Source organism: Mauremys reevesii, linkage group 1, assembly GCF_016161935.1.
Source record: "Mauremys reevesii isolate NIE-2019 linkage group 1, ASM1616193v1, whole genome shotgun sequence".
NCBI lineage: Eukaryota > Metazoa > Chordata > Testudines > Geoemydidae > Mauremys > Mauremys reevesii.
Genome location: NC_052623.1, coordinates 223,557,982 through 223,583,850, shown reverse-complemented (window position 1 = coordinate 223,583,850; position 25,869 = coordinate 223,557,982). Strand labels below are relative to the sequence as shown.

The 25,869-nt window shown below is 48.2% G+C and overlaps 1 protein-coding gene and 1 long non-coding RNA gene across 2 annotated transcripts in view; both read right to left on the bottom strand.

The window, feature by feature from the left end:
- LOC120371759 (scavenger receptor cysteine-rich type 1 protein M130-like) overlaps positions 1-24,047 on the bottom strand; it is a 201,596-nt gene extending 177,549 nt beyond the window's left edge. Inside the window, exons 1-3 of the mRNA XM_039488003.1 lie at positions 24,038-24,047; positions 23,272-23,542; positions 22,240-22,280 (exon numbers count right to left, since the gene is read on the bottom strand). Of these exons, the coding sequence (XP_039343937.1) occupies positions 22,240-22,280; positions 23,272-23,542; positions 24,038-24,047 (322 nt within the window). The remainder of the gene's footprint in view (positions 1-22,239; positions 22,281-23,271; positions 23,543-24,037) is intronic.
- LOC120404225 lies at positions 13,299-21,449 on the bottom strand. Its single transcript, XR_005597871.1, has 3 exons — positions 21,360-21,449; positions 14,982-15,077; positions 13,299-13,338 (listed from the first exon to the last, which is right to left on the bottom strand). It is a non-coding gene; the product is annotated as an uncharacterized LOC120404225 (long non-coding RNA).
- Positions 24,048-25,869: the final 1,822 nt, after the last annotated feature.

Genomic DNA, 25,869 nt, shown 5'->3' with positions numbered 1-25,869 from the left:
GTGACGTGACCCCCTGGATGGACTGGCCAAACCCAGGAACATTTTCCAGGATTCCTTCAGCCTGAAAGAAGAGAGGAGCCTTCATCCACTCCCTCTATAAGGCTCCAATCCCAGGCCCTAGGCAGCGTCAGCAGCCTGGGTTCCCTGCCAAAGCACAAACACCCACAATGGGCCCACTTCCTCTCCCTGTGGTCATTTCCTTTGTCCCACAAATCTGTCTGGAGGACAAAACCCTTGGAACAGGTGGGTACAGCCTCTCAGCCCTGGTCTACACTACAAATTTAGGTCGAATTTAACAGTGTTAGATCAATTTAACCCTACATCCGTCCAAATGATGAAACAATTTTTGTCAACTTAAAGGGCTCTTAAAATCGATTACTGTACTCCTCCCCGATGAGGGGATTAGCTCTGTAATCGACCTTGCTGGGTTGAATTTGGTGTAGTGTGGATGCAATTTGATGTCATTGGCCTCCGGGAGTTTTGTGTTCCATTGTGACCGCTCGGGACAGCGCTCTCAACTCAGATGCACTGGCCAGGTAGACAGAAAAAGCCCCGGGAACTTTTGAATTTCATTTCCTGTTTGACCAGCATGGTAAGCTGATCAGCACAGGTGACCATGCAGAGCTCATCAGCACAGGTGACCATGGATATTTAGGTTGGATATTAGGAAAAACTTTTTCACTCAGAGAGTGGTGAAGCACTGGAATGGGTTACCTAGGGAGGTAGTGGAATCTCCTTCCTTAGAAGTTCTTAAGGTCAGGCTTGACAAAGCCCGGGCTGGGATGATTTAGTTGGGAATTGGTCCTGCTTTGATCAGGGGGTTGGACTAGATGACCTCCTGAGGTCCCTTCCAACCCTGATATTCTATGATTCTATGGAGTCCCAGAATCGCAAAAGAGCTCCAGCATGGGGAGGTACCAGATCTGATCGCTGTTTGGGGAGAGGAATCTGTGCTATCAGAACACCGTTCCGAAAGATGAAATGCCCAAATATTTGAAAAAATCTCCAAGGGCATGAAGGACAGAGGTTATAACAGGGACCCACAGTAGTGTCGTGTGAAATTTAAGGAGCTCAGGCAAGTCTACCAAAGAACCAGAGAGGCAAACAGATGCTCCAGGTCAGAGTCCCAGACATGCCGCTTCTATGATGAGCTGCATGCAATTCTAGGGGGTGCCCCTATAAATATCCCACCCCTGTGTGTGGACTCCGTCAATGGATTCTCATGCCACAGGGATGCCGATTTTGGAGATGAGGAAGATGATGATAAAAAGGAGGTTGAAGATAACATACAGCAAGCAAATGGAGAAACCGTTTTCCCCGACAGTCAGGAACTCTTTATCAACCTGGAGCCAGTACCCTCCCAACCCACCCAAGGCAGGCTCACGGACCTCGAAGGCGGAGAAGGAACCTCTGGTGAGTGTACCTTTGTAAATATAATACATGGTTTAAAAGCAAGTGTGTTTAATGATTAATTTGCCCTGAAGTCCTGGAATGCATTTGGGGCCAGAATAGTTACTAGAAAAGTCTGTAAACATGTATGGGGATGGAACAGAAATCCTCTAGGGACATCTCAGTGAAGCTCTCCTGGATGTACTTCCAAAGCCTTTGCAAAAGGTTTTTGGGGAGAGCAGCCTTATTTCGTCCTCCATGGTAGGACACTTTATCATGCCAGGCTAGTAGCATGTAGTCTAGCATCACTGCATAACAAAGCATGGCAGCGTATGGTCCCAGAGTTTGCTGACATTCAAGCAACGTCCGTTCTTTATCTCTCTGTGCTATCCTCAGGAGAGTGATATCATTCATGGTCACCTGGTTGAAATAGGGGAATTTTATTAAGGAGACATTCACAGGTGTCCGTTCCTGCTGAGCTGTTTGCCTGCGTCTGAACAGAAATCATCCCTGCTGTTAGCCACATGGTGGAGGGAGGGGTGAAGAATTGGGTGTGTGTGTGGTGGGGGGTAGTTGGGTTTGTGCTGCACGTTAACCTGAAAACCACAGCTCCTCTTTTTAAATGGCCAACCCAATATGTGCTTGGTATGGGAAATTAGGGCACTGCTGTTTGAAACCATTCCCACCTGTTATGAAGGTTAAAGAAGCCAAAAGACTGTGGCTTACTGTGTATGCCTGCAAGCCAAATTCTGTTGCCTGCAAGCACTGTGTCTGGGATCTCTCACACCAAATTGGCAGGCCCTAATATAAGAGGCAAAATGCAACCTTGTAAAGAAAGCAACATGCTATGTAATGTTAACTGCTTAGTTCACCATGAAAGAGTCTACCCATTGTTCTCTAAAATGTGTCTTTTAAATACTACTCTCCCTTTTTTTCCTCCCGCAGCTGCAAATGTTTCAATGTTCCCCCATCATCTCCATCCCAGAGGTTAGCGCAGATAAGAAGGTGAAAAAAACACACTCACAATGAAATGTTCTCTGAGCTCATGCAGTCATCCCACACTGAAAGAGCCCAGCAGAATGCATGGAGACAGACAATGTCAGAGTGCAGGAAAGCACGAGAGGACATGTGGAGGGAGCAAGAGGAGAGGTGGCATCAGTGTGATGAGAGGAGGCAGGATGCAATGCTGAGGCTACTGGAGGATCAAACTGATATGCTCCGGCGTATGGTTGAGGTACAGGAAAGGCAGCAGGCGCACAGACCGCCACTGCAGCCCCGTGTAACCAACCACCCTCCTCCCCAAGTTCCATAGCCTCCTCACCCAGACACTCAAGATTGCGGTGGGGGGGCCTCCGGGCACCCAACCACTCCACCCCAGAGTACTGCCCAAGCAACAGAAAGCTGGCATTCAATAAGGTAGAAGTGCAGTGTGGCCTTGTCCTTCCCTCTTCCCCTCCTCCACCACCCCACCCAGTCCTTCTCTCCTCCCCCACTCCTCCCGGGCTATCTTCCCATTTGTGTGACAAATTAATAAAGAATGCATGAATTTGAAACAACGACTTTATTGCCTCTGCAAGAGGTGATCAAACGGGGGAGGGGAGGGCGGTTTGCTTACAGGGAAGTAGAATGAATCAAGAGGGTGGGTTTTCATAAAGGAGAAACAAACAGAACTTTCACACCGTAGCCTGGGCAGTCATGAAACTGGTTTTCAAAGCTTCTCTGATGCACAGCGCACCTTGCTGTGCTCTTCTAACTGCCCTGGTGTCTTGCTGCACATAATCAGTGGCCAGGCAATTTGCCTCAACCTTCCACCCTGCCATAAACGTCTCCCCCTTGCTCTCACAGATATTGTGGCGCACACAGCAAGCAGTAATAACAATGAAAATATTGGTTTTGCTGAGGTCTAACTGAGTCAGTAAACTGCGCCAGCGTGCTTTTAAACGTCCAAAGGCACATCCTACCACCATTCTGCACTTGCTCAGTCTACAGTTGAACAGCTCCTGACTACTGTCCAGAGTGCCTGTGTATGGCTTCATGAGCCATGGCATTAAGGAGTAGGCTGGGACCCCAAGGATAACTATAGGCATTTGAACATCCCCAACGGTTATTTTCTGGTCTGGAAAGTAAGTCCCTTGCTCCAGCCGTTCACACAGACCGGAGTTCCTAAAGTTGCGAGCGTCATGTACCTTTCCCGGCCATCCCATGTTGATGTTGGTGAAACATCCCTTGTGATCCACCAGTGCTTGCAGCACCATTGAAAAGTACCCCTTTCGGTTTAGGTACTGGCAGCCTTTGTGCTCTGGTTCCAAGATAGGGATATGTGTTCCGTCTATTGCCCCACCACAGTTAGGGAATCCCATTGCAGTAAAGCCATCCACTATGACCTGCACATTTTCCAGAGTCACTACCCTTGATATCAGCAGCTCTTTGATTGCTTGGCTACTTGGATGACAGCAGCCCCCACAGTAGATTTGCGCACTCCAAATTGATTCATGACTGACCGGTAGCTGTCTGGCATTGTAAGCTTCAACAGGGCTATTGCCACTCGTTTGTGAACTGTGAGGGCTGTTCTCATCTTGGTATTCTTGCACTTCAGGGCAGGGGAAAGCAAGTCACAAAGTTCCATGAAAGTGCCCTTACGCATGCGAAAGTTTCACAGCCACTGAGAATCATCCCAGACCTGCAACACTATGTGGTCCCACCAGTCTGTGCTTGTTTCCCGGGCCCAGAATCGGCATTCCACAGCATGAACCTGCCCCATTAGCACCATGATGTCCAAATTGCCAGGGCCCGTGCTTTGAGAGAACTCTGCGTCCATGGCCTCATCACTCTCGTCACCGCGCTGCTGTCGCCTCCTCGCCTGCTGTCATAGGTCTCACCCCCACTTAGAGCTGTTGGGTTCCAATATGGGGACCTGCATGAATCCTTCTTCTAAACTAAAATCCTAGTTTAGATCTGGTAAAGCTGCCACCACCGAATCAGGTACGTGGATTGGGACACAGTCCTTCCCCAAAATCCGTGGGGATCCCAAGAGCCCCAAATCCATGGAGTTCTTACACCCAGGAGAAATAAACCATTCCCCTTTGCTTCCTCCCCCCTCCCTTTTCCTAGGAGAGATACCGGGATCTAACTACAAAGGGATACCTCCCTCCCCCTCTTTCCCTGAGAATCCACCCAAGGAAAGACCAACCAACTCCTTAATAGAAAAGAATTTATTAAAGAATAAAAAAGAAAGTCACTGTCTCTGTAACTAAGATGGAACAATATACAGGGTCTAAACTTATCAATCTCTGGAGAGAATTCCCCCTCCCTTCTTTCTCAGTAAAAGCAATCACAGTACAGACTTAAAGAAATTCTATAGCAAAACACAGAATTGCAAATACAGAAATAAAAGTATAAGAATACTAGTTCCTTGCTAATACTCACTAGCTTGAATAGAAGAATTTATTGCAGAAACCTGGGAGGACTTGATTAAGATGTCTGGACTCTCTTAATTCCCAAGAGAGACTCTCTAAGAAAACAAAGAACAGGGAAAAAAAATTCCCTCCACCGGGATTTGAAATGATCTTGTCCCTCATTGCTCCTCTGGTCAGGTGTCCACAGGTACTGCTTGTTAACCCTTTACAGGTAGACAAAAACCTTAACCCTTAACTAACTGTTTATGACACCTGCTTTTGAAGTTTCTGGTGCTGCATATACTGCAGGTTTATATGAGTGGTGTTTACAGTGCTCATAACTGCTGTAGTGATCTGAGTGGGCTCCATGCTTGCCGTGGTATGTCATCTGCACGGGTAACCGAGGAAAAAAGGCGAGAAACGATTGTTTGCTGTTGTTTTATGGAGGAAGGGGGGCCTGACGACATGTACCCAAAACCAGCCACAACAATGTTTTTGCCCCATCAGGAACTGGGAGCTCAACAAAGAATTCCAATGAGCGGTGGAGACTGCGGGAATGTGGGATAGCTACCCAAAGTGCAACGCTCCGAAAGTTGACACTAGCCCCGGTACTGTGGCCGCACTCTGCCGACTTAATGCTTTTAGTGGTGACACACACAATTGACTGTATAAAATCGATTTCTAAAAAATCGACTTCTATAAGTCGACATACTCTTATCCCCCTTCAGTCTCCTAGGATCACTATGCCATATTAAAAAGACATTAGGAAGATGTGTATTTTTCTCCTTTCAAAAGTAAATTGTTATATTTCTGTCTCTTTATATGACTCCTGGCCCTGCTGAATGCAGATGGTTGGAAGCACATTCTCTCACCATTTGTATTTCTAATCTATCCTTCTACAGATGAAGTGACCCAACTGAATGCAGGATTTGTGATAAAGGAAAGACAGACATTCCTGTAAAATAGCGATGTCCTCTGGATGCGTTCTGGTATTGATTTCACAGAGGGTTCATCAAGAGAACACTTCTGGCTTTTCCCACTGGTCAGTTCTCAGCTCAGCATCGATTTTCAACTACATTTGTAGATTGTCATGGAAATAAACATGCCACTGTGTGAACATGATCAGTTTTACTGGAGTTTTACGTAACAACTCAGTGACTTGTAACTTGTAGCTTTATTGGTTCAGTGGAAATCCAGATTCTTATTAACCGTCCTCTTGTCATTATTTTCTATAGAATTAATTTCTAGTCCTAGCAGAAATATTTATTCTTTGCATTTATTGCTAATCGGGAAATCTTTTCACAGTTTGTTTAATTTCAGATGTGAATTACTCAGGGATAATTTTTGCATTTATCTCCTTGGATTCAATAAAAGTTTCAAATCTGAATTCACTTCAGGAACAACCATGTTGCTCATCTCTGAATGTCTCTACCTGGTTTCTCACTTTTACCACATGCCTGATGTGTAAACCCACCCAGCTATACCCAGAGGTGGCCTTCCCTTGTCTCTTGGTTTGTTTAATCTCAGCCTCTCCTTGTGGTGAGCCCTGGAAACTGCACAAATCATCTGGCAAGAAAACCATCCACTAAGGGGAAGACTTTCAGAAAGTATTTAATATGAAAAAGTCACAAAGTCAAGCAGAAGAAATTATAGACATAAAAAAGCAAGAAACTTCCACCCCCTCCAAACAATGGGAAATTATACAAAGAAAGCTTATGAACCTTTTCCCACTCACTCTTGTATTTCCTGCAACTTCACACAAATCCTACAAAAATACCTGCTTTGTCTATCTACCAGGCAGAAACTTTCTCTGGGCATCATTTCTGAGAGAAAGAGTTGAAGCGTTTAAATCCTCACGGGGTTATTTTGTCCAGTCAAATTGTTATGATATTGAACCCCCAGAGTCACCATGTCCCACATCATCATAACCTGTGTCTCCAGGAGGCAGGGATGGGGTTTCCTTCTCCATCTCAGAGACAACTTCACTCCTTAGCGAGTGCTGACTCCAACCTGAAAACACCAAGGGGGAGACGTACAGTCAGTGGATCCATTCTATGGTTATGTGCGGCTGCAGAGCAAGGTGGAGTGCATTTTACAGCAGTGGTTCTCAAACTTCTTTGATTGTGGCCCCTTTCCATGTATCCGTAGTAGCTGACACCTCTCCTCCCCACCACACAAGTACATGTACCAATGTTTTTAAAAAAATCAACATGCAACTTTCACTAAATATGAAAAGCAGTAGGGAATTGAGTCAAAAAGAACCATTTAAGTATATAGCTCTCCAGCCACCCAGCTCAAAGGCAGCATTGCTGCCAGCAGCAGCGGAGACGTAACAGCAGCAACACCAGACCATGACATCCTTACTTCTGCGCTGCTGCCGGTGGCAGTGCTGCTGTCAAGGTGTCACCCACACTCTGAACTTTAGTGTACAGATGTGGGGACCTGCATGAGATAACCCCTAAGATTATTTACCAGCTTAGGTTAAAACCTGGTACTCCTCTGCCACCACCAAATGATTTAAACAATAAAAAGGGAAAGGACCATTTGGAGTTTCTCTTCCCCCAAAATATCTCCATCCCAAGTTCCTATAACCCTTCCCTGGGTAGACTGGAGAGATTTCTTCACCAATTTTCTGGTGAACACTAATCCAAAAACCCTTGGATCGTAAAACAAAGAAAAATTAATCAGGTTTTAAAAAGAAAACTTTTAATTAAAGAAAAAGGGTGAACGGGATACCTCTGTGAGATTAGCATGCAAGGAAATCTCACAGCCAACAGATTTAAAACACAGAGGATGTCCCTCTGGCAGGGGCGGCTCTAGACAATTCGCTGCCCCAAGCATGGCAGCATGCCGCGGGGGGCGCTCTACCGGTCGCCGGGAGAGCGGCAGGCAGGCTGCCTTTGGCAGCTTGCCTGCGGAGGGTCTGCTAGTCCCACGGCTCTGGTGGACCTCCCGCAGGCGTGCCTGTGGAGGGTCCGCTGGTCCCGCGACTCCACCGAAGCCGCAGGACCAGCGGACCCTCCGCAGGCATGCCGCCGAAGGCTGCCTGCTTGCTGTCCTCCTGGCGACCGGCAGAGCGCCCCCCGTGGCATGCCGCCCCAAGCACGCGCTTGGCGTGCTGGGGCCTGGAGCCGCCCCTGCCCTCTGGGCAAAAGCTTAGTTACACAAATTTGATTCTCCCTCTTATGCAAAAAGAAGTCACAAAAGAAAAGAAAAGAAATCTAAGAGAATTCTTCTCTAATACTCACTACTTTTAAGAAATGTTAGCTGGTGGAATCCTCGATCTTTCCACATCGGCACAAACTTACTGAACAGACAAAAGACTGATTTCCCTCCTCCCTCTTTTTTATATCTTATCTTTTTATTGGTCCTTGTGGTCAGGTGTCAGCTAGGTTATGTGAGCTTTTTAACCCTTTAGAGGTAAAAGAAGAGTTAACCCTTAACTGTCTGTTTATGACAGCTGCCTTCAAAACTGGGTACCCGAACAGAGCCACCGCTCTGCTCTGGTTTCTCATCCTGCCCCAGAATCTATTCTGTGCTGCCCAGTCTAAGAACCTCTGTTCTACAGTACAGATGGGAATCGTTCCCCCTTCAGTCTTGGGTCTATGACAACTTCTAATCTGTCATCTCTATACGTAGTCTGGAGAGTAAAACCTTTGGTTTCCAGACCAGGTAAAGTTGCCAAGTACCAGCTGTAGCTTCTTGTCACTCCATGTACAAAACCCAAGCACTTGCCAGCAAGGAGCGCTTGGTTAAGAACATCATAACTTTCACTCTGCCTAGCAATGAACATTAGCACGTTATTCTTATCAAGTACTAATCAATGCACATTTCATCACCACTGCACCTCCTCTGGGATGGCTGATGGTGTCTCTGCTCTTGACACAATGGGGAAGAGAGGAGAGATATTGGCCAAGGACAATGGGCAAAGCCAATTCCAGATTTTACAAAATGTGTAATGGGCTCTTTAACACCGGTGCAGCAGTAACAGGACATCGGTGTATAGGATTCTGCCCAAAAGATACATGCACAGTGAACGGGTGGGAATCGAGCACATCCAGGGCGTTGCAGCAACACAAGATTTGGAACCTAGAGGCAGAAGGATCCCAGGTACCTTGCTGGTTTGACCACGAAGTACCACCCAGCAGGGACCCTGTTGTTCCTCTCTCCATGGCAGGCACTGAAGCCTCTGCTTTGAGGGAATGGAGAGGTGAGGAAGGAGAGATTGCCTCACAGGCATTGGCTTGGCCAGGGCTGTTCTCTTGCTGCGTACCCCACATTTCCAGCTCTCCCATTCTTCAAAGACAGTGTGAAGTGCAAAAAGATCTCCACGCACCTGTCTGTGAATCCCTGTTATTCGCTCCAGTGCCTTTCTCATTATTCTGCCCCAAATGAGGGTCACCTTCAGTGTCAGACACTTCTCTGGCATCATCATAACCATCCCCTGGGACATCTCCAGGCACGGCAGGGGCATCTGACGTGAAGATGTGAAGTAATTAAAAGAATATTCACAGTGAAGATAGAAATAAACTACAAGCTGCAGATGCGCCAGCCTCATTGGTCCCTGGGGCTCTCTCAGCCCTTCCACCCTCAGGGATGTAAGACAAGCCCTGCTCTGGAACCTCAGACTGAGGAGATTTACAGATCAGATCGATTTGATAAATTTCAGTACCTGGTTCAGTGGATCCTAGAGCTCCTAGATGATGAGGAAGGGGAGTTCTGGAAAGAGGTGACTGGAATCTAATTCAGAGGGATCGTTCCGCAAAGCATTTGGTTACAATAATTACACATGTAAATGACTTGGAATTGTCCAGAGTTTGTCTCCGGCTTCCTAAACCTGACATTATTTTTAAAATGTCTTTTCAATGCATTCTCCTGATAAAGTATAAGAAGGGTAGCCATGTTAGTCTGGATATGTAAAAGCAGCAAAGAGTCCTGTGGCACCTTATAGACTAACAAACGTATTGGAGCATGAGCTACGGGTGAATACCCACTTCATGGGATGCATGTAGTGGAAATTTCCAGGGCATATCTGCCCTGGAAATTTCCACTACATGCATCCGACGAAGTGCCCTGGAAATTTCCACTACATGCATCCGACAAAGTGCCCTGGAAATTTTCACTACATGCATCCGACGAAGTGCCCTGGAAATTTCCACTACATGCATCCGAGGAAGTGGGTATTCACCCACAAAAGCTCATGCTCTAATACATCTGTTAGTCTATAAGGTGCCACAGGACTCTTTGCTGCTTTCTCCTGATAAAGTTTACCCCATAAACAGCCATCAGTCTCCAATGTACTAACACCAGTGGGAGCTGAGCCAGCTAATAAGGGTGGGACATGGGCCCTCAGGTGTAAAATCTCTATGTCCCGCCCACCCCCCTGTCACAGTGTGTCTGACACAGCTGTATATAAGCTGCCATAGTTGCATGCCAGGAAAGGCTGGCAGGGAACATTACTGCTATGTAAAGGTCTCTGCTTTGATGTATTATGTTTACAAATAGTGAGTAACCCTAGTGCTCATGGCAGTGTGGGTCACAGGTGAGTGACCTGAGCCAAGTACAGCATGGACAGCTCATGAGCAAACTGCTCCTTCAGTCTCTGCAATGGGCCTGTGTCATGACCTAGGACATCACACGCTTCCCTACCCCTGGGCCTCCACACAGCTCTTGTAATGCACCTGGTCAGCGCCCCCAGCGTTACGTCAATAGACAATACTGGTGGGTGAACTTTGTGGTTTTCTTAACAAACCGCTATTGTTCCTACTGGGAAATACAGTTAGTTTTTCGTCAGGGTGACGTTGCTTCCAAGAGTCGGAGTCACTACTCACCTCGTCCGTCTGGAGTCTGGGGGATGTTGTTCAAGGCAGGCTCCTCCACGTTATCATAATCCAGCTGAGACCCCCCCTGGGGAAGCTCCCTCTAGAACAGCAAACACCTCACTCAGCCCCTGGCACCAGCAGTGTCTCTTCAGCGCAGGTGGTGCTTATAACTAGAGTTGTTTATCATGGCACATGAGAGGGAAGTCGCAGGGGCCCATGGTGAGAGGGCACAAGTCAGAGAATGACAGTAAAACAGGAGTCCCACAAATAACTAGGAGCCAGTCCTGTCCCTGCAGAATCCAACAGCAGCTCTTGTATGTGTTTCAGTGCGAACAGGATCTGGGCTTGTGCTGAGATAACAGGTTAGGACAAGCCTGGCAAGGCCAGAGATGGTCTCTGAATCCAGCTGATCTCCAGCCTCACTGGGGAGGAGAAACCTCCCCGCTGCAGGAATTAAAGCTCCTGCTGGGAGTCACTGTTCTGATCCTTTGTGAGCTCCTGCTCTCCACTAGCCTCTCAGGCAGCCCAGGGCTCAGCTTGGCAGCACTCCAGCTTCTCAGCAGAACTGGCTCATCTGCTCAGTGTCTCCTCCCCCAGCCACAGGCTAAACTCCCAAAGGGCCCAAATTCATGGACTCCCTTGAGAGCAGCTGGGGTAGAAATGCCGCCCTGTTTACAGTTAGAGATGGGCCCAAGCCAGGAAGTTCAGATCCAGGATTTTGCTTTAGCCTGTTATAGTGACAGGTGCCAGCCCCAAAACTGAGATCCAGAGCTGGGGGTCAGAATCTGCAAATTCCCCTCCCCTAAAATTCTGGTGGGTTCAGATCAGTGAGTTGGGCTGAGCCCATCTGTAATCAGGGGCGGCTCTAGGCACCAGCAAAGCAAGCACCTGCTTGGGGCAGCCCATTTGCAGGGGCAGCATGGGAACTGAGAACCAACAGGGGGCTCTGGGAGCTGTAGTTCCGTGGTTAGCTCCCTGCCTATAAAGCCAGCCCTGGAGCAGGGAAAGAACTATATTTCCCAGCATTCCCTTGGCCACTACCAACTGGAAAGGAAGGAGGGGGACCTCATGCGGCAGCATGTGCTGTGAGTGCTGTGAATGGTAAGGATACCATATTTTAACATTCAAAACACAGGACACTCCAGGGGGAGGGAGGGTAGCCCCACCCTGCCACCATCCACTCCCTCCGCCTGCCCCCCACAGAAACCCCAACCCATCCAACCCCCTCCCACTCCCTGTCCCCTTATCGCCCCCTCCCAGGATCCCTGCCCCAACTTCCCCCCAGGACCCCTCCCCCTACCTGTCCCCTGACAAACCCCTGGCCTATCCAACCACTGCCTGTCCCCTGACTGCCCCCCCGAACCTCTGCCCCATCCAACCCCACCTGCTCCCTGTCCCTTGACTGCCCCACCCCGGAACCTCCTACCCCTTCTCCAATCCCCCAGCCCCCTTACTGTGCTACTCAGACCAGCGTGTCTGGCTCCACGCAGCTCCAGACATGCTGCTGAATACATGCTGCCGTGCTCCCCCGCGGAGCCCACAGCCCCCACCCCCCACACACCCAGCACCTGCCTTCCAGATTTGAACTCCTCAAAATTCAGGAGTGCTCAATCTCAATTTGGGCGACTGTTACTTCATTTCTCCCAAATCAAATATACTGATCCACTGTAACTTGCTGTAGAAAAACTAGGATAAAATTGAGCAAGAAATGCTTCCCAGTGGTGATTAGGACTGGAATTGCTATTTTCAACAGACATTGCCTTTTGTTTGTTTGTATGTTTGTTTGTTTAAAAGGAAGACAGTGATATTGCATTCGCAAATTCCCCATAGAAAGAGTGGAACAAAAGAATAATAAAGGCACCTCAACTTTTCTTCATATATGGAGGACAATCTTATAATATGCATCCAGATATCCTCCGATCACACAAGCTGAAAATTGTTCCACTTTACTGCAGCTCTGTAACCATATGGGAACCAATCCTGTCTGTGTTTTGTGCACATCCAAAATTTCTGCTAAATGACCCACCCTGGGAGCGAGTTACCAGTGACCCAGGGCTGTGGCAGAAGGAGGGTGCAGGTGGGGGGGTAGGGAGAAGAGCCCACGGCTGGGGTGGCAGGAGGTGTGGGGAGGGCATTGGTGGAGGGGAGCAGGGGAGCCCAGGGTTGGGGCAGCAGGGGATGTGGGGGGGGGGGGGAGAGCCCAGGGCTCGGGCAGCAGGGGATTACTGGTGGAGCCCAGGGCTGGGCCGGAGGGCAGCCAAACATTTTTTTGCTTGGGGCGGCAGAAAACCTAGAGCCGGCCCTCTCTGTAATTATAACATAGGACAATATTCTCCCCCTCTCTCAGAGATGAGAGAGGAGCCCTGCTGGGCACTGACGCCTTCCACCCAAAGACACTGACCCATCTCCGCCAGCTCTTCACCTGGGGAGGTCACTGGGAGCCACTCCCAGGGGTGTGTGCTCAGGAGATGGGCACATGTTCCCATCCTGAGATTCTGGCAGAAATCCTGTTCAATGGGATTAGACCTGACTGTGTAAGATGGGAACCATGTGAGGGGAAATGGCTGCGATTGCAGAAAGTGTCATAGAAATTCTGTTCTCTGCCCAGATTTGGGTCTCTCGGCCTGAGTCTGCCCCTCCCCCATTACCTTGTTCTGATCCAGGATCATTTTCCCCCTCGCTGTCCCCGGTGTAATACTGCAGCTTTGCCACTGAGTCATCTGAATAGGAGACTGGAGAGACGAGAACCAGAAATTCATCAGTGAGAACAGCAGAACTGTGGGACTGGGAACACATTTGGGGCCTGGAGTGGGATTTCTGGTCTCAGTCTATTCCTTCTTCTGCAGAAGATGGTGACTCACAGCAACTCTGAGCAGTGAGAGGCTGACAGACTCCCCAAGGGAAATCTCCATGTCACTCTGGTAAATGTGACTGAGGGGATGCTACAATCTGACCTGAAATATACTGGGGTGAGTGAAGGGCATGTCTCTGGCTGCTGGTCCAGGGAAGTTCAACAATGGTCCTGGCCTTCTCAGCCACAGAGGGGACTCCTCCTTCTTCAGGGAAATACCCACCTCCCCCATGAATCAGTCGATCAGCTCTCTGTGGTGTTTCCAGATTAGGCCAAGAAAGGCCCAGAGCAGAGTCTGTGATTCACTGTAACCATCTTGGCAGTGCTGCTGGGGGATGCCCTGAGCATGTTCCCAGAGCCCCACCACAGCACAGCCCTTGGGCAGGATGTTCCCATCAGACATTGAGACAAAATAGCACAAGGATAACAGGGCCATGACTCAAACTCATGAGGCTCTCCTGCGCTGATCTCTCTGCTCTGGGGCAGGAAGGAACCGACCCAGCAGACCAGTGGCTGTGGTGGGAGGAGGGCACAGAACATCCCCTGCTCCAATGCTCCAGAGAATTTTCAAATAATAGTTTAGCCTGGCCCCAGACAGTCACTTTCCTGACCCCTCACTGGTTACACTCCAAGGCTGCAGGATGGGCAGAGTGACATTAACTGTCCCTAGAACAGGGACACTCAGTGTATGGTGGGAAGGAAGCCCATCTCCCTCAGTCTACATGAGTAACTGCTGTCTCACCACAGACCCAGCTCCCACAGCTAGAGCTTGGCAAAAATAACAAACACCAAACCCAAAAACAAACAAACAAACAAAAAACAGATGGTTTGATTCTCGGCTATTGGGGAGGGGGAAAGCAAAAAAATCAACAGCAAAACCCAACAACATTGTTTTGAGTTGAGCCAAAAATGACTTTTTTTTTCTTTTTTTTGGCAAATTGAAAAGTACAATGTTCAATGAAACCATTTGGTGTTTTTTTGGACATTAGTCAATTTTTGTTTGTTTGTTTTTATAGATAAAATTAAAGGAAATTTCTAATGGAAAAATACTATCGAATAGAAAAAACAAAATGTTTTCTTTAGAAAGTGTTGAAATGAAATGAATTGTTCTATGTGTATTTGGAACAATTGGGTGAAATTGACAGGAATTTGTGAAATGTGTTGGTGTGTCTGAGCCCGCATTTTGCATCAAACATTTCATAATGAAGACTTTTGCCCGGCGCCAATGAGAAGCTCACAGGGCTAAAGATGCAGTGATTTCACTCTGGGCCAGGGCCTCAGAGGGAAAGGGCATTAGATAGCTGTTCCCTGTTAAGAGTGACAGGTTTCAGAGTGGTAGCGATGTTAGTCTGTATCAGCAAAAAGAACAGGAGTACTTGTGGCATCTGAGAGAGTAACAAATTTATTTGGGCATCTGATGAAGTGGGTTTTAGCCCACAAAAGCTTATGCCCAAATAAATTTGTTAGTCTCTAAGGAGCTACAAGTACTCCTCGTTCTTTTTGTTAAGAGTGAGACACACAGACCTGAGCGACTGAACATCTCCTGCTTCTCTCTCATCAGGTTATAATCAATCTCCTCGTACACGGCCTCAGAGAAGGGATCCAAGGGTCTTCTGGAGCCTGAAAACAAAGGGCAGGGTTTGCACAGGGTCATTGAAACCAGAGATGGGAAACACTATGGGATCATCCAGCCCCTTCCCCTGGGCCCAGTGTGAGCCTGAAGGTACAGCACATTCCCACTGCTGGAATTGAAATGAGCCAGGGGACAGGGTTTCTTTGCACAGCAGCCCTTTGATGATGGTTCCCAGGGCTAGTTCGCTGTCAGGAAGCTTCCTCACATTCATCTTAAATGTTCCCTTTTTAATCTCATCCCATTATTCCAGGCTATTCCCCTTTGGAGCAGCTTAAATAATTCTCCCCCCACGCTGGTGTTTATCTGCAAAATGATGATAACACTTTTTTCCCATCGAGTTTAAGGCCAGACGGGACCATTAGAACATCTAGTCTGATCTCCTGTGTAACACGGGCCACTGCATTTCACCCAGACACCCCTAGGTTTGAGCCCAAAGATGCACTTAGACTAAAGCATTTCAGTCCTCAGAAGAATAAGCTCTTGTGTGCCACAGGCAGAAAACAGGAGTGATTAAGGTACCACCAATGTCCCAGGCCCCAGCAATGGCAGGGAACTGATTAGATGAGAGATGCCTAGATAATGCTAGCAGGTGATTCATGGTCCATGGTTCAGAGGAAAATGAAAATCCCCCAAGGTCCCTTTTTGCCAGTCTGACCTGGGGGAAAATTCCTTCCTGACCCCAAATCTGACAATTGGTGTGACCCTGAGCATGTGGAAAAGACAAACCAGCCAGATATCTTAGAAACAGGTTTCTCTATAACACCTCAGAGGACTGGTCCAGCCCATCCAGCGTCACAGCTCCATCTGTAGTTAATGCCTGATGCTTCAGAGGAGGGCAAGAAACAAAACACAAATATGGGGACTTCCCAGAATTCCTTCCTGACCCCAGTGGGTGACCGGCTGAAGCCCTGAAGCATGAGATCCGACTATGGGCATTGTCTTACTGGAAAGTTGTGAATGTTACATATATGTTGATGGCAATCCCATTCTCCATCTTCTTGCCAAGGAGCTGGTAGCTAATGTTTGTATCGTGTGCTATAAATGTAAAATCCCCTACATGTGCTAGGTTTGAGTATACTACAGTATAATGCTCCTTTCCTGCATTTCTCCCACCTAAGATCATCTTTTCTACTGGATCACTCTCTTCAAAACTATTTACCAGAGCTCGATTTTTATATACTTTTTTCCTGACAATATTTCCAATTTCTCTAGGTGCCTTTTCCATGATGTCTCTCCTTGTGATATTCAGAACCCCTCCCTGGGATAGATTTAGGGTGACCAGATGTCCTGATTTTATAGGGACAGTCCCGATTTTGGGGTCTTTTTCTTATATAGGCTCCTATTACCCCCCACCCCCATCCCGATTTTTCACATTTGCTGTCTGGTCACCCTAGACAGCAAAACCCTGGGGATTGTGCAACCCCAGGCAGGGGTGACTCTAGGCACCAGCGAAGCAAGCAGCTGCTTGGGGCAGCCCATTTGCAGGGGCGGCAGCTGGCAGGGATCCAGCCTGGGAGATGAGAAACAAAAGGGGGCCCTGGGATGTGTAGTTCCTTGGTTAGCTCCCTGCCTATAAAGCTAGCTCTGGAGCAGGGAAAGAACTACATTTCCCAGCATTCCCTTGGCCACTATCAACAGGAAGGGAGGGGGAGGGAGTGTGGTAGCTAAAACTTCATGCTGCAGCTTGCTGTGAATGGAGAGCTCACTGCTAGAGCGGGGTGGCCCTGTGAATGGGGAACAAGTGTGCCCAAGGAGTAGAAGGCTTTGGCCCAGATATCCCCTTCAGAAGACATCCCCAGAGTGGATTAGGGATACTGGTGTGACCTCATCTTGCAGCCCCCAAAGAAGGAATTTGGTGGACTAAATGGACAGTGCACCTCTCTATCTGAATCATAGAATCATAGAATATCAGGGTTGGAAGGGACCTCAGGAGGTCATCTAGTCCAACCCCCTGCTCAAAGCAGGACCAAACCTAACTAAATCATCCCAGCCAGGGCTTTGTCAAGCCTGACCTTAAAAACCTCTAAGGAAGGAGATTCCACCACCTCCCTAGGTAACCCATTCCAGTGCTTCACCACCCTCCTAGTGAAAAAGTTTTTCCTGATATCCAACCTAAACCTCCCACACTGCAACTTGAGACCATTACTCTTCTTCTGTCATCTGTTACCACTGAGAACAGTCTAGATCCATCCTCTTTGGAACCCCCTTTCAGGTAGTTGAAAGCAGCTATCAAATCCCCCCTCATTCTTCTCTTCTGCAGACTAAACAATCCCAGTTCCCTCAACCTCTACTCATAAGTCATGTGCTCCAGCCCCCTAATAATTTTTGTTGCCCCGCACTGGACTCTTTCCAATTTTTACACATCCTTCTTGTACTGTGGGGCCCAAAACTGGACACAGTACTCCAGATGAGGCCTCACCAATGTCGAATAGAGGGGAATGATCACGTCCCTCGATCTGCTGGCAATGCCCCTACTTATACAGCCCAAAATGCCATTAACCTTCTTGGCAACAAGGGCACACTGTTGACTCATATCCAGCTTCTCGTCCATTGTAACTCCTAGGTCCTTTTCTGCAGAACTGCTTCCTAGCCATTCGGTCCCTAGTCTGTAACAGTGAATGGGATTCTTCTGTCCTAAGTGCAGGACTCTGCACTTGTCCTTCTTTAACCTCATCAGGTTTTTTTTGGCCCAGTCCTCTAATTTGTCTACGTCCCTCTGTGTCCTATCCCTACCCTCCAGCGTATCTACCACTCCTCCCAGTTTAATGTCACCTAAAAACTTGCTGAGAGTGCAGTCCACACCATCCTCCACATCATTAATGAAGATATTGAACAAAACTCGCCCCAGGACCAATCCTTGGGGCACTCTGCTTGAAGGAGCCATTGATAACTACCCGTTGAGACTGATGATCTAGCCAGCTTTCTATCCACTTTATAGTCCATTCATCCAGCCCATATTTCTTGCTGGCAAGAACACTGTGGGAGACAGTATCAAAAGCTTTGCTAAAGTCAAGGAATAGCACATCCACTGCTTTCCCCTCATCCACAGACCCAGTTATCTCCTCATGGAAGCCAATTAGGTTAGTCAGGCATGACTTGCCCTTGCTGAATCCATGCTGACTGTTCCTGATCACTTTCCTCTCCTCTAAGTGCTTCAGAATTGATTCCCTGAGGACTTTTTCCAGGGACTGAGGTGAGACTGACTGGCCTGTAGTTCCCCGGATCCTCCTTCTTCCCTTTTTTAAAGATGGGCACAACAGTAGCTTTTTTCCAGTCATCCAGGACCTCCCCCGTTCACCATGAGTTTTCAAAGATAATGGTCAATGGCTCTGCAGTCACATCCGCCAAATCTTTTAGCACCCTTGGATGCGGCGCATCCCTCCCCATGGACTTGGGCTCGTCCAGTTTTCCTAAATAGCCCCGAAACACTTCTTTCTCCACCGAGGGCTGGTCACCTCCTCCCCATACTGTGCTGCCCAGTGCAGCAGTATGGAAGCGGATTTTGTTTGTGAAGACAGAGGCAAAAAAAACATTGAGTACATTAGCTTTTTCCACATCCCCTGTCACTAGGTTGCCTCCCTCATTCGGTAAGGAGCCCACACTTTCCATGACTTTCTTCTTGTTGCTAACATGCCTGAAGAAACCCTTCTTGTTACTCTTAACATCTCTTGCTAGCTGCAACTCCAGGTGTGATTTGGCCTTCCTGATTTCACTCCTGCATGCCCGAGCAATATTTTTATACTCCTCCCTGGTCATTTGTCCAATCTTCAACTTCTTGTAAGCTTCTTTTTTGCGTTTAAGATTAGCAAGGATTTCACTGTTAAGCCAAGCTGGTAGCCTGCCACATTCACTATTCTTTCTACACATCAGGATGTTTTTTTCCTGCAACCTCAATAAGGATTCTTTAAAATACATCCAGCTCTCCTGGACTCCTTTCCCCCTCATGTTATTTCTCCCAGGGGATCCTGCCCATCAATTCCCTGAGGGAGTCAAAGTCTGCTTTTCTGAAGTCCAGGGTCTGTATTCTGCTGCTCTCCTTTCTTCCTTGTGTCAGGATCCTGAACTCCACCATCCCCTACTAACTCTTCTCTGTTTGTGAGCAGCAGGTCATGAAGAGCTCTGCCCCTGGTTGGTTCCTCCAGTCAGGGCCGGCTCCAGGGGTTTGGCCGCCCCAAGCAGCCAAAAAAAAAAAAAAGCCGCGATCACAATCGGGAGGTCCTTTGCTCCGAGCGGGAGTGAGGGACCCTCCGCCGAATCCCTGAAAGTGCCACCCCACTCCCGAGTTGCCGCCCCAAGCACCTGCTTGATAAGCTGGTGCCTGGAGCCGGCCCTGCCTCCAGCACTTGGACCAGGAAATTATCCCCTACACTTTCCTAAAACTTCCTGGATTGTCTGTGCACTGCTGGATTGCTCTCCCAGCAGATATCAGGGTGATTAAAATCTCCCATGAGAACCAGGGCCTACGATCTAGTAACTTCTGCTAGTTGCCAGAATAAAACCTTGTCCACCTCATCCCCTTGGTCTGGTGGTCTATAGCAAGCCTAGCACGGGAGATAGAAGCCTATTTTCAACAGCCTTTTTTTTTTTAAGTTTTATTTGTTTAAAGGGAAGACAGGGATATTGTATTGGAAAATTCCCCATATAAACAAAGAGTGGAACAAAAGAATAATAAAGGCACCTTGACTTTTCCTCATTTATGGAGGACAGTCTTATAATATGCATCCAGATATCGTCCAATCACAAGCTGAAAATTGATCCACTTTATTACACTTCTGTAACCATATGGGAACCAATTCTGTCTGTGTTCTGTGCACATATAAAATTCCTGCTGAATGACCTGCCCTGGGAGCAAGTTACCAATGACCCGGGGGTGGGGTGTATGGTGGGTGCTGGTGGGGATGGGGGGGGTAAAGCCCATGGCTGGGGTGGCTGGGGTTGCAGGTGGTGGGGGCTGGGGCAGCAGGGGTGTGTAGGTTGGGGGCACTGCTGGGGTGGCAGGGGATCCCAGAGCTGGGGCAGCACGGGGTGTGTGGTGGAGAGCCCAGGGCTGGGATGGCAGGGGATTTGGGTCGGGGGAGAGCCCAGGGCTGGGGCTGAAGGGGGATGTGGGTCGGGGAGAGCCCAGGTCTGGGTTGGCAGGGGTGTGGTTCGGGGGGGGAGAAACCAGGGCTGGGATAACAGGGTGGTGCTGGTTAGGGGAGGCCCAGGGCTCGGGCAGCAGGGGCTGGCGGGGGGATCCCAGGTCTGGGGTGGGTGGCAGCCAAATTTTTTTTTTGCTTGGGGAGGCAAAAAACCTAGAGCCGGCCCTGACCCCAGGCAGTATCTTTGGGAATCACTGTATTAAATCTATGAATGGTTTATGTTCTACTGCATGTGGGAGGGTTACCACAGCTCCTCCAGGAAGAAAAAACTGTGTGTGTGAGAATGGCAGGGGTGGGGGGAGGGTTGATTAAGGTGAACCAATGAGATTGTAACAACTCCAGAAAGGTAACAGCCTTTAGGGTGGTTTACACAGAGTGGTTCAAACTGGGTTACCAGAGACCATGAGACAAAGAAATATTTCTGATATGAAAGGCTGAGTTTAAACAGACTCAGGGCCTTCATTTTGATTCAGCAAATGGGCAGGGCCTTCTGTCCACGGGGATCCCAACACTGAATAGTTGGAGGGACGTTGGTCTACCAGGCTGTCCATGAGGAAGACGGGTGAATTCTAGTGTGTTCAGCAAGTGTGGAGGAATTTTTATTGTTTTTAAAGTGTTCCTTGTGATACTTTCATCCTACTAACAAGGTGCAGTCTGGTGAGAGAGAGCTGTGTGGTGACTTGTAACTGCTGGCAATACACTGCTCATAGCCCTTGGGGAGAACGCACAGCATTGGGGCTGGCCTGTGGGCAGACTGGTTTGTTGGGGGTATCACAGTGGAAGGCAGGGGGCTGTGCAGCATTAAAAACCCCAGGCCACAAAGAGGTGGGACAGGAGGTTCCCACTCAGAGACAGGTGATGGCTGGAAGCCTGAGAAGGCACTTCTGGAGTTGATCACGGGAGGGTGGGGGGATACAGATGTAGCTTTTCTGAAACTGTAAAGGTCCCTAGCTAATATCATCTCCAGATTTCATGGCTGGGCTGTTCCACTAACAAAATATTAAATGAGAGAGGAGTTAGGCACCCTCGGCCACCCCACCCAGCCCAGTATCGCCCCTTCCCCTGACACCCTGCAGCCCCCCTGCTATTGCAGAGGCATTTCACACAGTGACACCAAACAGGACCCACCTCTGCGCTGTGCCCTGGCACTTCGCACCTGCGCCCCCAGGATGATTAAGACCAGGCAGAGCAGGGCCCCCAGGATAATGCAGATGACCATGAGCACCGTGACTCTCCCACTGTCAGTCTGAGGGCGGCGCTGGGGAGCTGTATGGAAATGAACATGCACAAGGGAGAGATTATCCTGTGAGAGTTGGGGGCAGGGAGGGACAGGAGCTCCCAGTCACTCATTGCACGGCCCAGGACAGCAGGGTAATGGACTGGGACAATCTATGTGCCATGGGGCAGCTCACAGGCTGCTGTTTAAATCATGGGCCCCTGCTCTGTCAGCTGGAGCCAGCAGAGAGGCATCCTCTGGATCAGCAGCACCTGCAGCTCCCACCCAGGTGTCATTTGCCCTTGGATTTCACAGGCCATGGAAAGGAGCTCCTTCCCTCAGGCTGCAGCTTGCAGCTCATCCACTGTCACCCAGCACCAGGGAAATTTAACACTTGATGGGAAGAGGGGGATGCTTTAAGTGGGGTATTTGGAGAATCTGTCCTCTCTGTCAGACCTGCAAAGGGAAAGGGAGGAGAGTTGGAGCCTGGAGTGAGGGGGAGGTGACATGTTTGTTCCCGGGGGGAACCTCACCACTGAGAGTCCCTGGTTGTCTCCAGCTGTCACCTCCACAAGCTCCATCAGAGCAGCACAGGGATGCAGGGGCTATGTGGGCTGATGCCTGAGCCAATCTGACCCCACAAAGGTCCCACCTCACAGCATCCATGATGCTCCTGAACACAGGAGATGGGAGGGCCTGGTCTGGGACCAAAGGGAGGCGGAGGGGGGGGGGCTGATCCATCCTCCTCCCTGAAAATTACAGCATGTAGCAGAAACATCTCCTGTCACTCACCTGAGCAATTCACAGCAGCATCTTCCTTATGACCACAGTTGCTCTCACCCCAGGGCTTGGCAGGACAGTCCCAGAGAGATGACTCTGTCCCTCGGCAATTCAATTTCTCCACCCAGATGGGACCAGTCCCCTCGCCGAATGCAGCCTTGTCCGGGGCAGATACAGCAGATCCACAGCCCAGTAGTTTACACACAACGTTAGCATCCGCCATGTCCCAGGAGTCATCACAAACTGTTCCCCAGGAGCCACGGTACCAAACCTCCACTCTCCCCGAGCATCCGTCCTCTCCTCCCACGACACGTAACTTCTCCTGGTCTGGAAATGCAGAAACCTCACATGTTATTGGGACAGCTGGGAAAGTCCTTAGGGACTAAGGATGAGACACAGAGAAGCAGAGATACCTGTGCAGCTTGGAGAGTTCGGGCACTCGGTAAAAGGGGTCTGAGTTGAATTTGCTTTTTCTATGGAGAGAAAAGCCGAGGTGAATGCACTGGGCTGTGTGTGTGACGTGGGAGTAGAATTTATCTGTATTTTAAACCCATAATTTCAGCACTGTATGAACAGAAATGTGAACTCTCGGTCATTTAATACCTAACTAATTTGCTCCAGGCCAACATGCACCCAGACTTGTGGGGGATTCCAGTCTCGACCCAAATTGCACAGCCTGGGCCCATCTCTGTTCATCCCAAAAGGATTAATAACCACAGAGCTGCCTAAAGATGGGCTCTAGGGAGAGGCTTTTCTTCGCTCTCACGCTACTATAGCACATTTTATAATTAATTGATTAACTTCCATGTTTGTTGTAAATCAGACAAATGTTTATACTTAGAAAACATCATGAAAATATGTTTGTATCTTGTGTTGAGAATTTACATCGGCCTACACTGAGATGTGAACAACAACAAATTGTATCCTAACCCTTCAATTAATTGAACACATCGCGTATAAGTGTGTTTTCACGAGCACATGCAGGTAGTTTCAGAATTATCAGCGCAAGAAATATGGGTCTCTTCTGCTCGGTTATCACATGACTTTGGATTCCAGGGCTCTGACGGGCACTGCCAGAGGGAGCTGTGCTGATCACTGCATGCAACATGGTCCAGCCATGTGGGACCAGAACCTTCTCCATATTCAAAGTCTCTTTCAATCTGTCCTCCATCCCCACAGTTCAGCTGTTTGCAGACAATTTTTGGGGTGTCTCCAGACATCTGATTGGAGCAAACACTGCCCCACGTCCCATTGTAGAAAACCTCCAGCCGCCCAGCACAGTCACTGTCGCTCACCAGCCTCAGATCTGTGAATTCTAGAAGGAAATGCATGAAAAGGGAATTTAAATCGTCTGATTCTGAAAGAACTGGAGTGTGAAGAGTGAAATCCCAGCGATTGCAAACAATCCTGTGCATCATTCTGCAGGATCAGCTGCTAGAGAACCACTCCAAGAATGAGAGACTCTTTTACACGTCACAGGCCTCCTAGAAATACAGTGGGCATCTCTGGAAGGCCACCATTTACCAGCAGCTACATACAGATTTGTAATAGATTAAGGCCAGAGAGGATTGTGACATTGGCATTAGCTGAGAACTGACAATCTCATAGCTGGAGATCAGGCCAGGTCACCTGTGTGTTAGTTTTGCTCAAAACAGGTATTAGTCTTGCAAGAATGTATTTAGAGTTTAGACTCTATGAAATGGTTGTTAGCTGCTGCAGGCATTAATCTCACTTGTAATGCCCCAACAGCCTTTAAACCTCATGCACAAGCACCTGACACCCTGGTTAGAGGAACAGGCCATCCATATACCTCTTATCATTGTTGACAAACTGTAACCTAACTACAAGTATACTACAGGGGCAACCTGCATCCCTTTTAACAACCCCTCACCATGAGCTCCATAAAAAACACGCTTCACACTGTCATTTTCAACTGACATATTATTTAAAACACGCATCTTTATTTTATTTTTACAACACGCCCTGGTTTGTACCCAAACCATGCTCTAACTTTTAGTGTTTTTTTCTCAGCAGGATTTTGTAATTGGTTGAATGAACAAGATGTTCAACATTCCGCATAAAACATTTATCTGTCGGTTTGATGATTTCATCTAATCTCTATTTGGGTCCTCTGCCTCTGTCACTTTCTCCACCAGCTCTGCCCCTAGAGCTAAATGTTCCTGGGTTAAACAGAGGAACTGCAGCATGTACCCCATTTTGATGATGATATTTAACACACTCTCCATACACAAGCTATGACTAATTTCTTTAATTTTACAGTTCACATAATCTACAGACCAGTTCACGCAGTTGTGACGCCTCTGACTGGGGGCATGCATGATGCACCCAGGGCAATCCTCAATTTATTTCTCTCTCAGGCAGTGCTTGATGATTCCATGCACAACAACTCATACAATTGCACACAACGGTTTTACGGTTATGAACTCGCACAGGCTCAATACCAAATTTCTCCCTCAACTTTAGTTAGTACAGGCCTATAGAATAAGCATCCCTCACTTTTTCGGCATCCTATTTCACATCTGGTTTGGGCAAAACAGATCAGGCCCAACCCATCTGACCCTTCAGAGCTGTCAGTAACCACAATCTCCAAGTCGTCTGAAGAACCATCTCTCAGCTGCTGAAAAATTTACAGTAAGAAATACGTGTAAGGCATCTCTGTATTTTTTCAGAATGTGATTTTAAAACCTTTTACACTGTGTGTCAAGAGACCCCCTTCAGCATGCAGCTTAAAAGACAACAACAACAAAAGCAATATGTCTCTGTGCTGTCTTGATCCAAAAGGCTCTAGCCAAACAAGCATCAGTGACCAGGTCCCTGGCAAACCCCTTGAACATTCTTACATGCAACGTACCTGTGCCTCATCTCCATACCTCCCTTTGTTTAAATCATTTGTGTTCTCCTGGCTGGGGTCCAGAGTTGCAAACAAATCTTGGCTCAGAGCTCTGGTCTTGTGTTTCTCCTCCCATCATTTTTATGGTCACAGTCATCATCAGCTACACCCATTTCCCTGCCCCTATGACCCATTTCAAACACTACTTGCATCAATGGAATGTTTGTTTCTTCAGGTCCCACAACGTCGCCTGTATAACACCTCTAAAACGTAGCCTTAATCATAGTTCTCTGAAGGGTGCCATGTAAGGTCTCTACCAATAGCCAGTAGACCACTGGTAATCATAATCATTGTGGAATGTATGCACAGATGATATTTAAGGAGTTATGGATCTATAGTAAAAATATGTTCTTAAGGTCCTGGAGCTAAGGCAGATCACCAAGAGGTGACATACCTCCGAAATGTTCCTCTCAGGCACTAAGTAATAGACACCTGTTTCCCTTTCTGGTCATCTATATGGTGTATTGCATGCCTCACAGTGGAAGCCTATTTGCAAACTGAGCCAAAGTCAGTTGAAAGTCTGCAAAATCTGCAAGAGAGAAAATTGACAGATGACACAAAACAGCAGGGGAGTGTCCTGTTTATGAATAAAGACAAAGGATGGGACTGGTATATTTTGTGGGAGGGCAGTGGCAAAAGAACACGCTGGAGCCTTCATGTGGGAGTCAAGCTGACAGCGTATTTGACTCATGAAAGGAGGCTCAAAGCTAGATTGGCTGTAAAATGTTGCA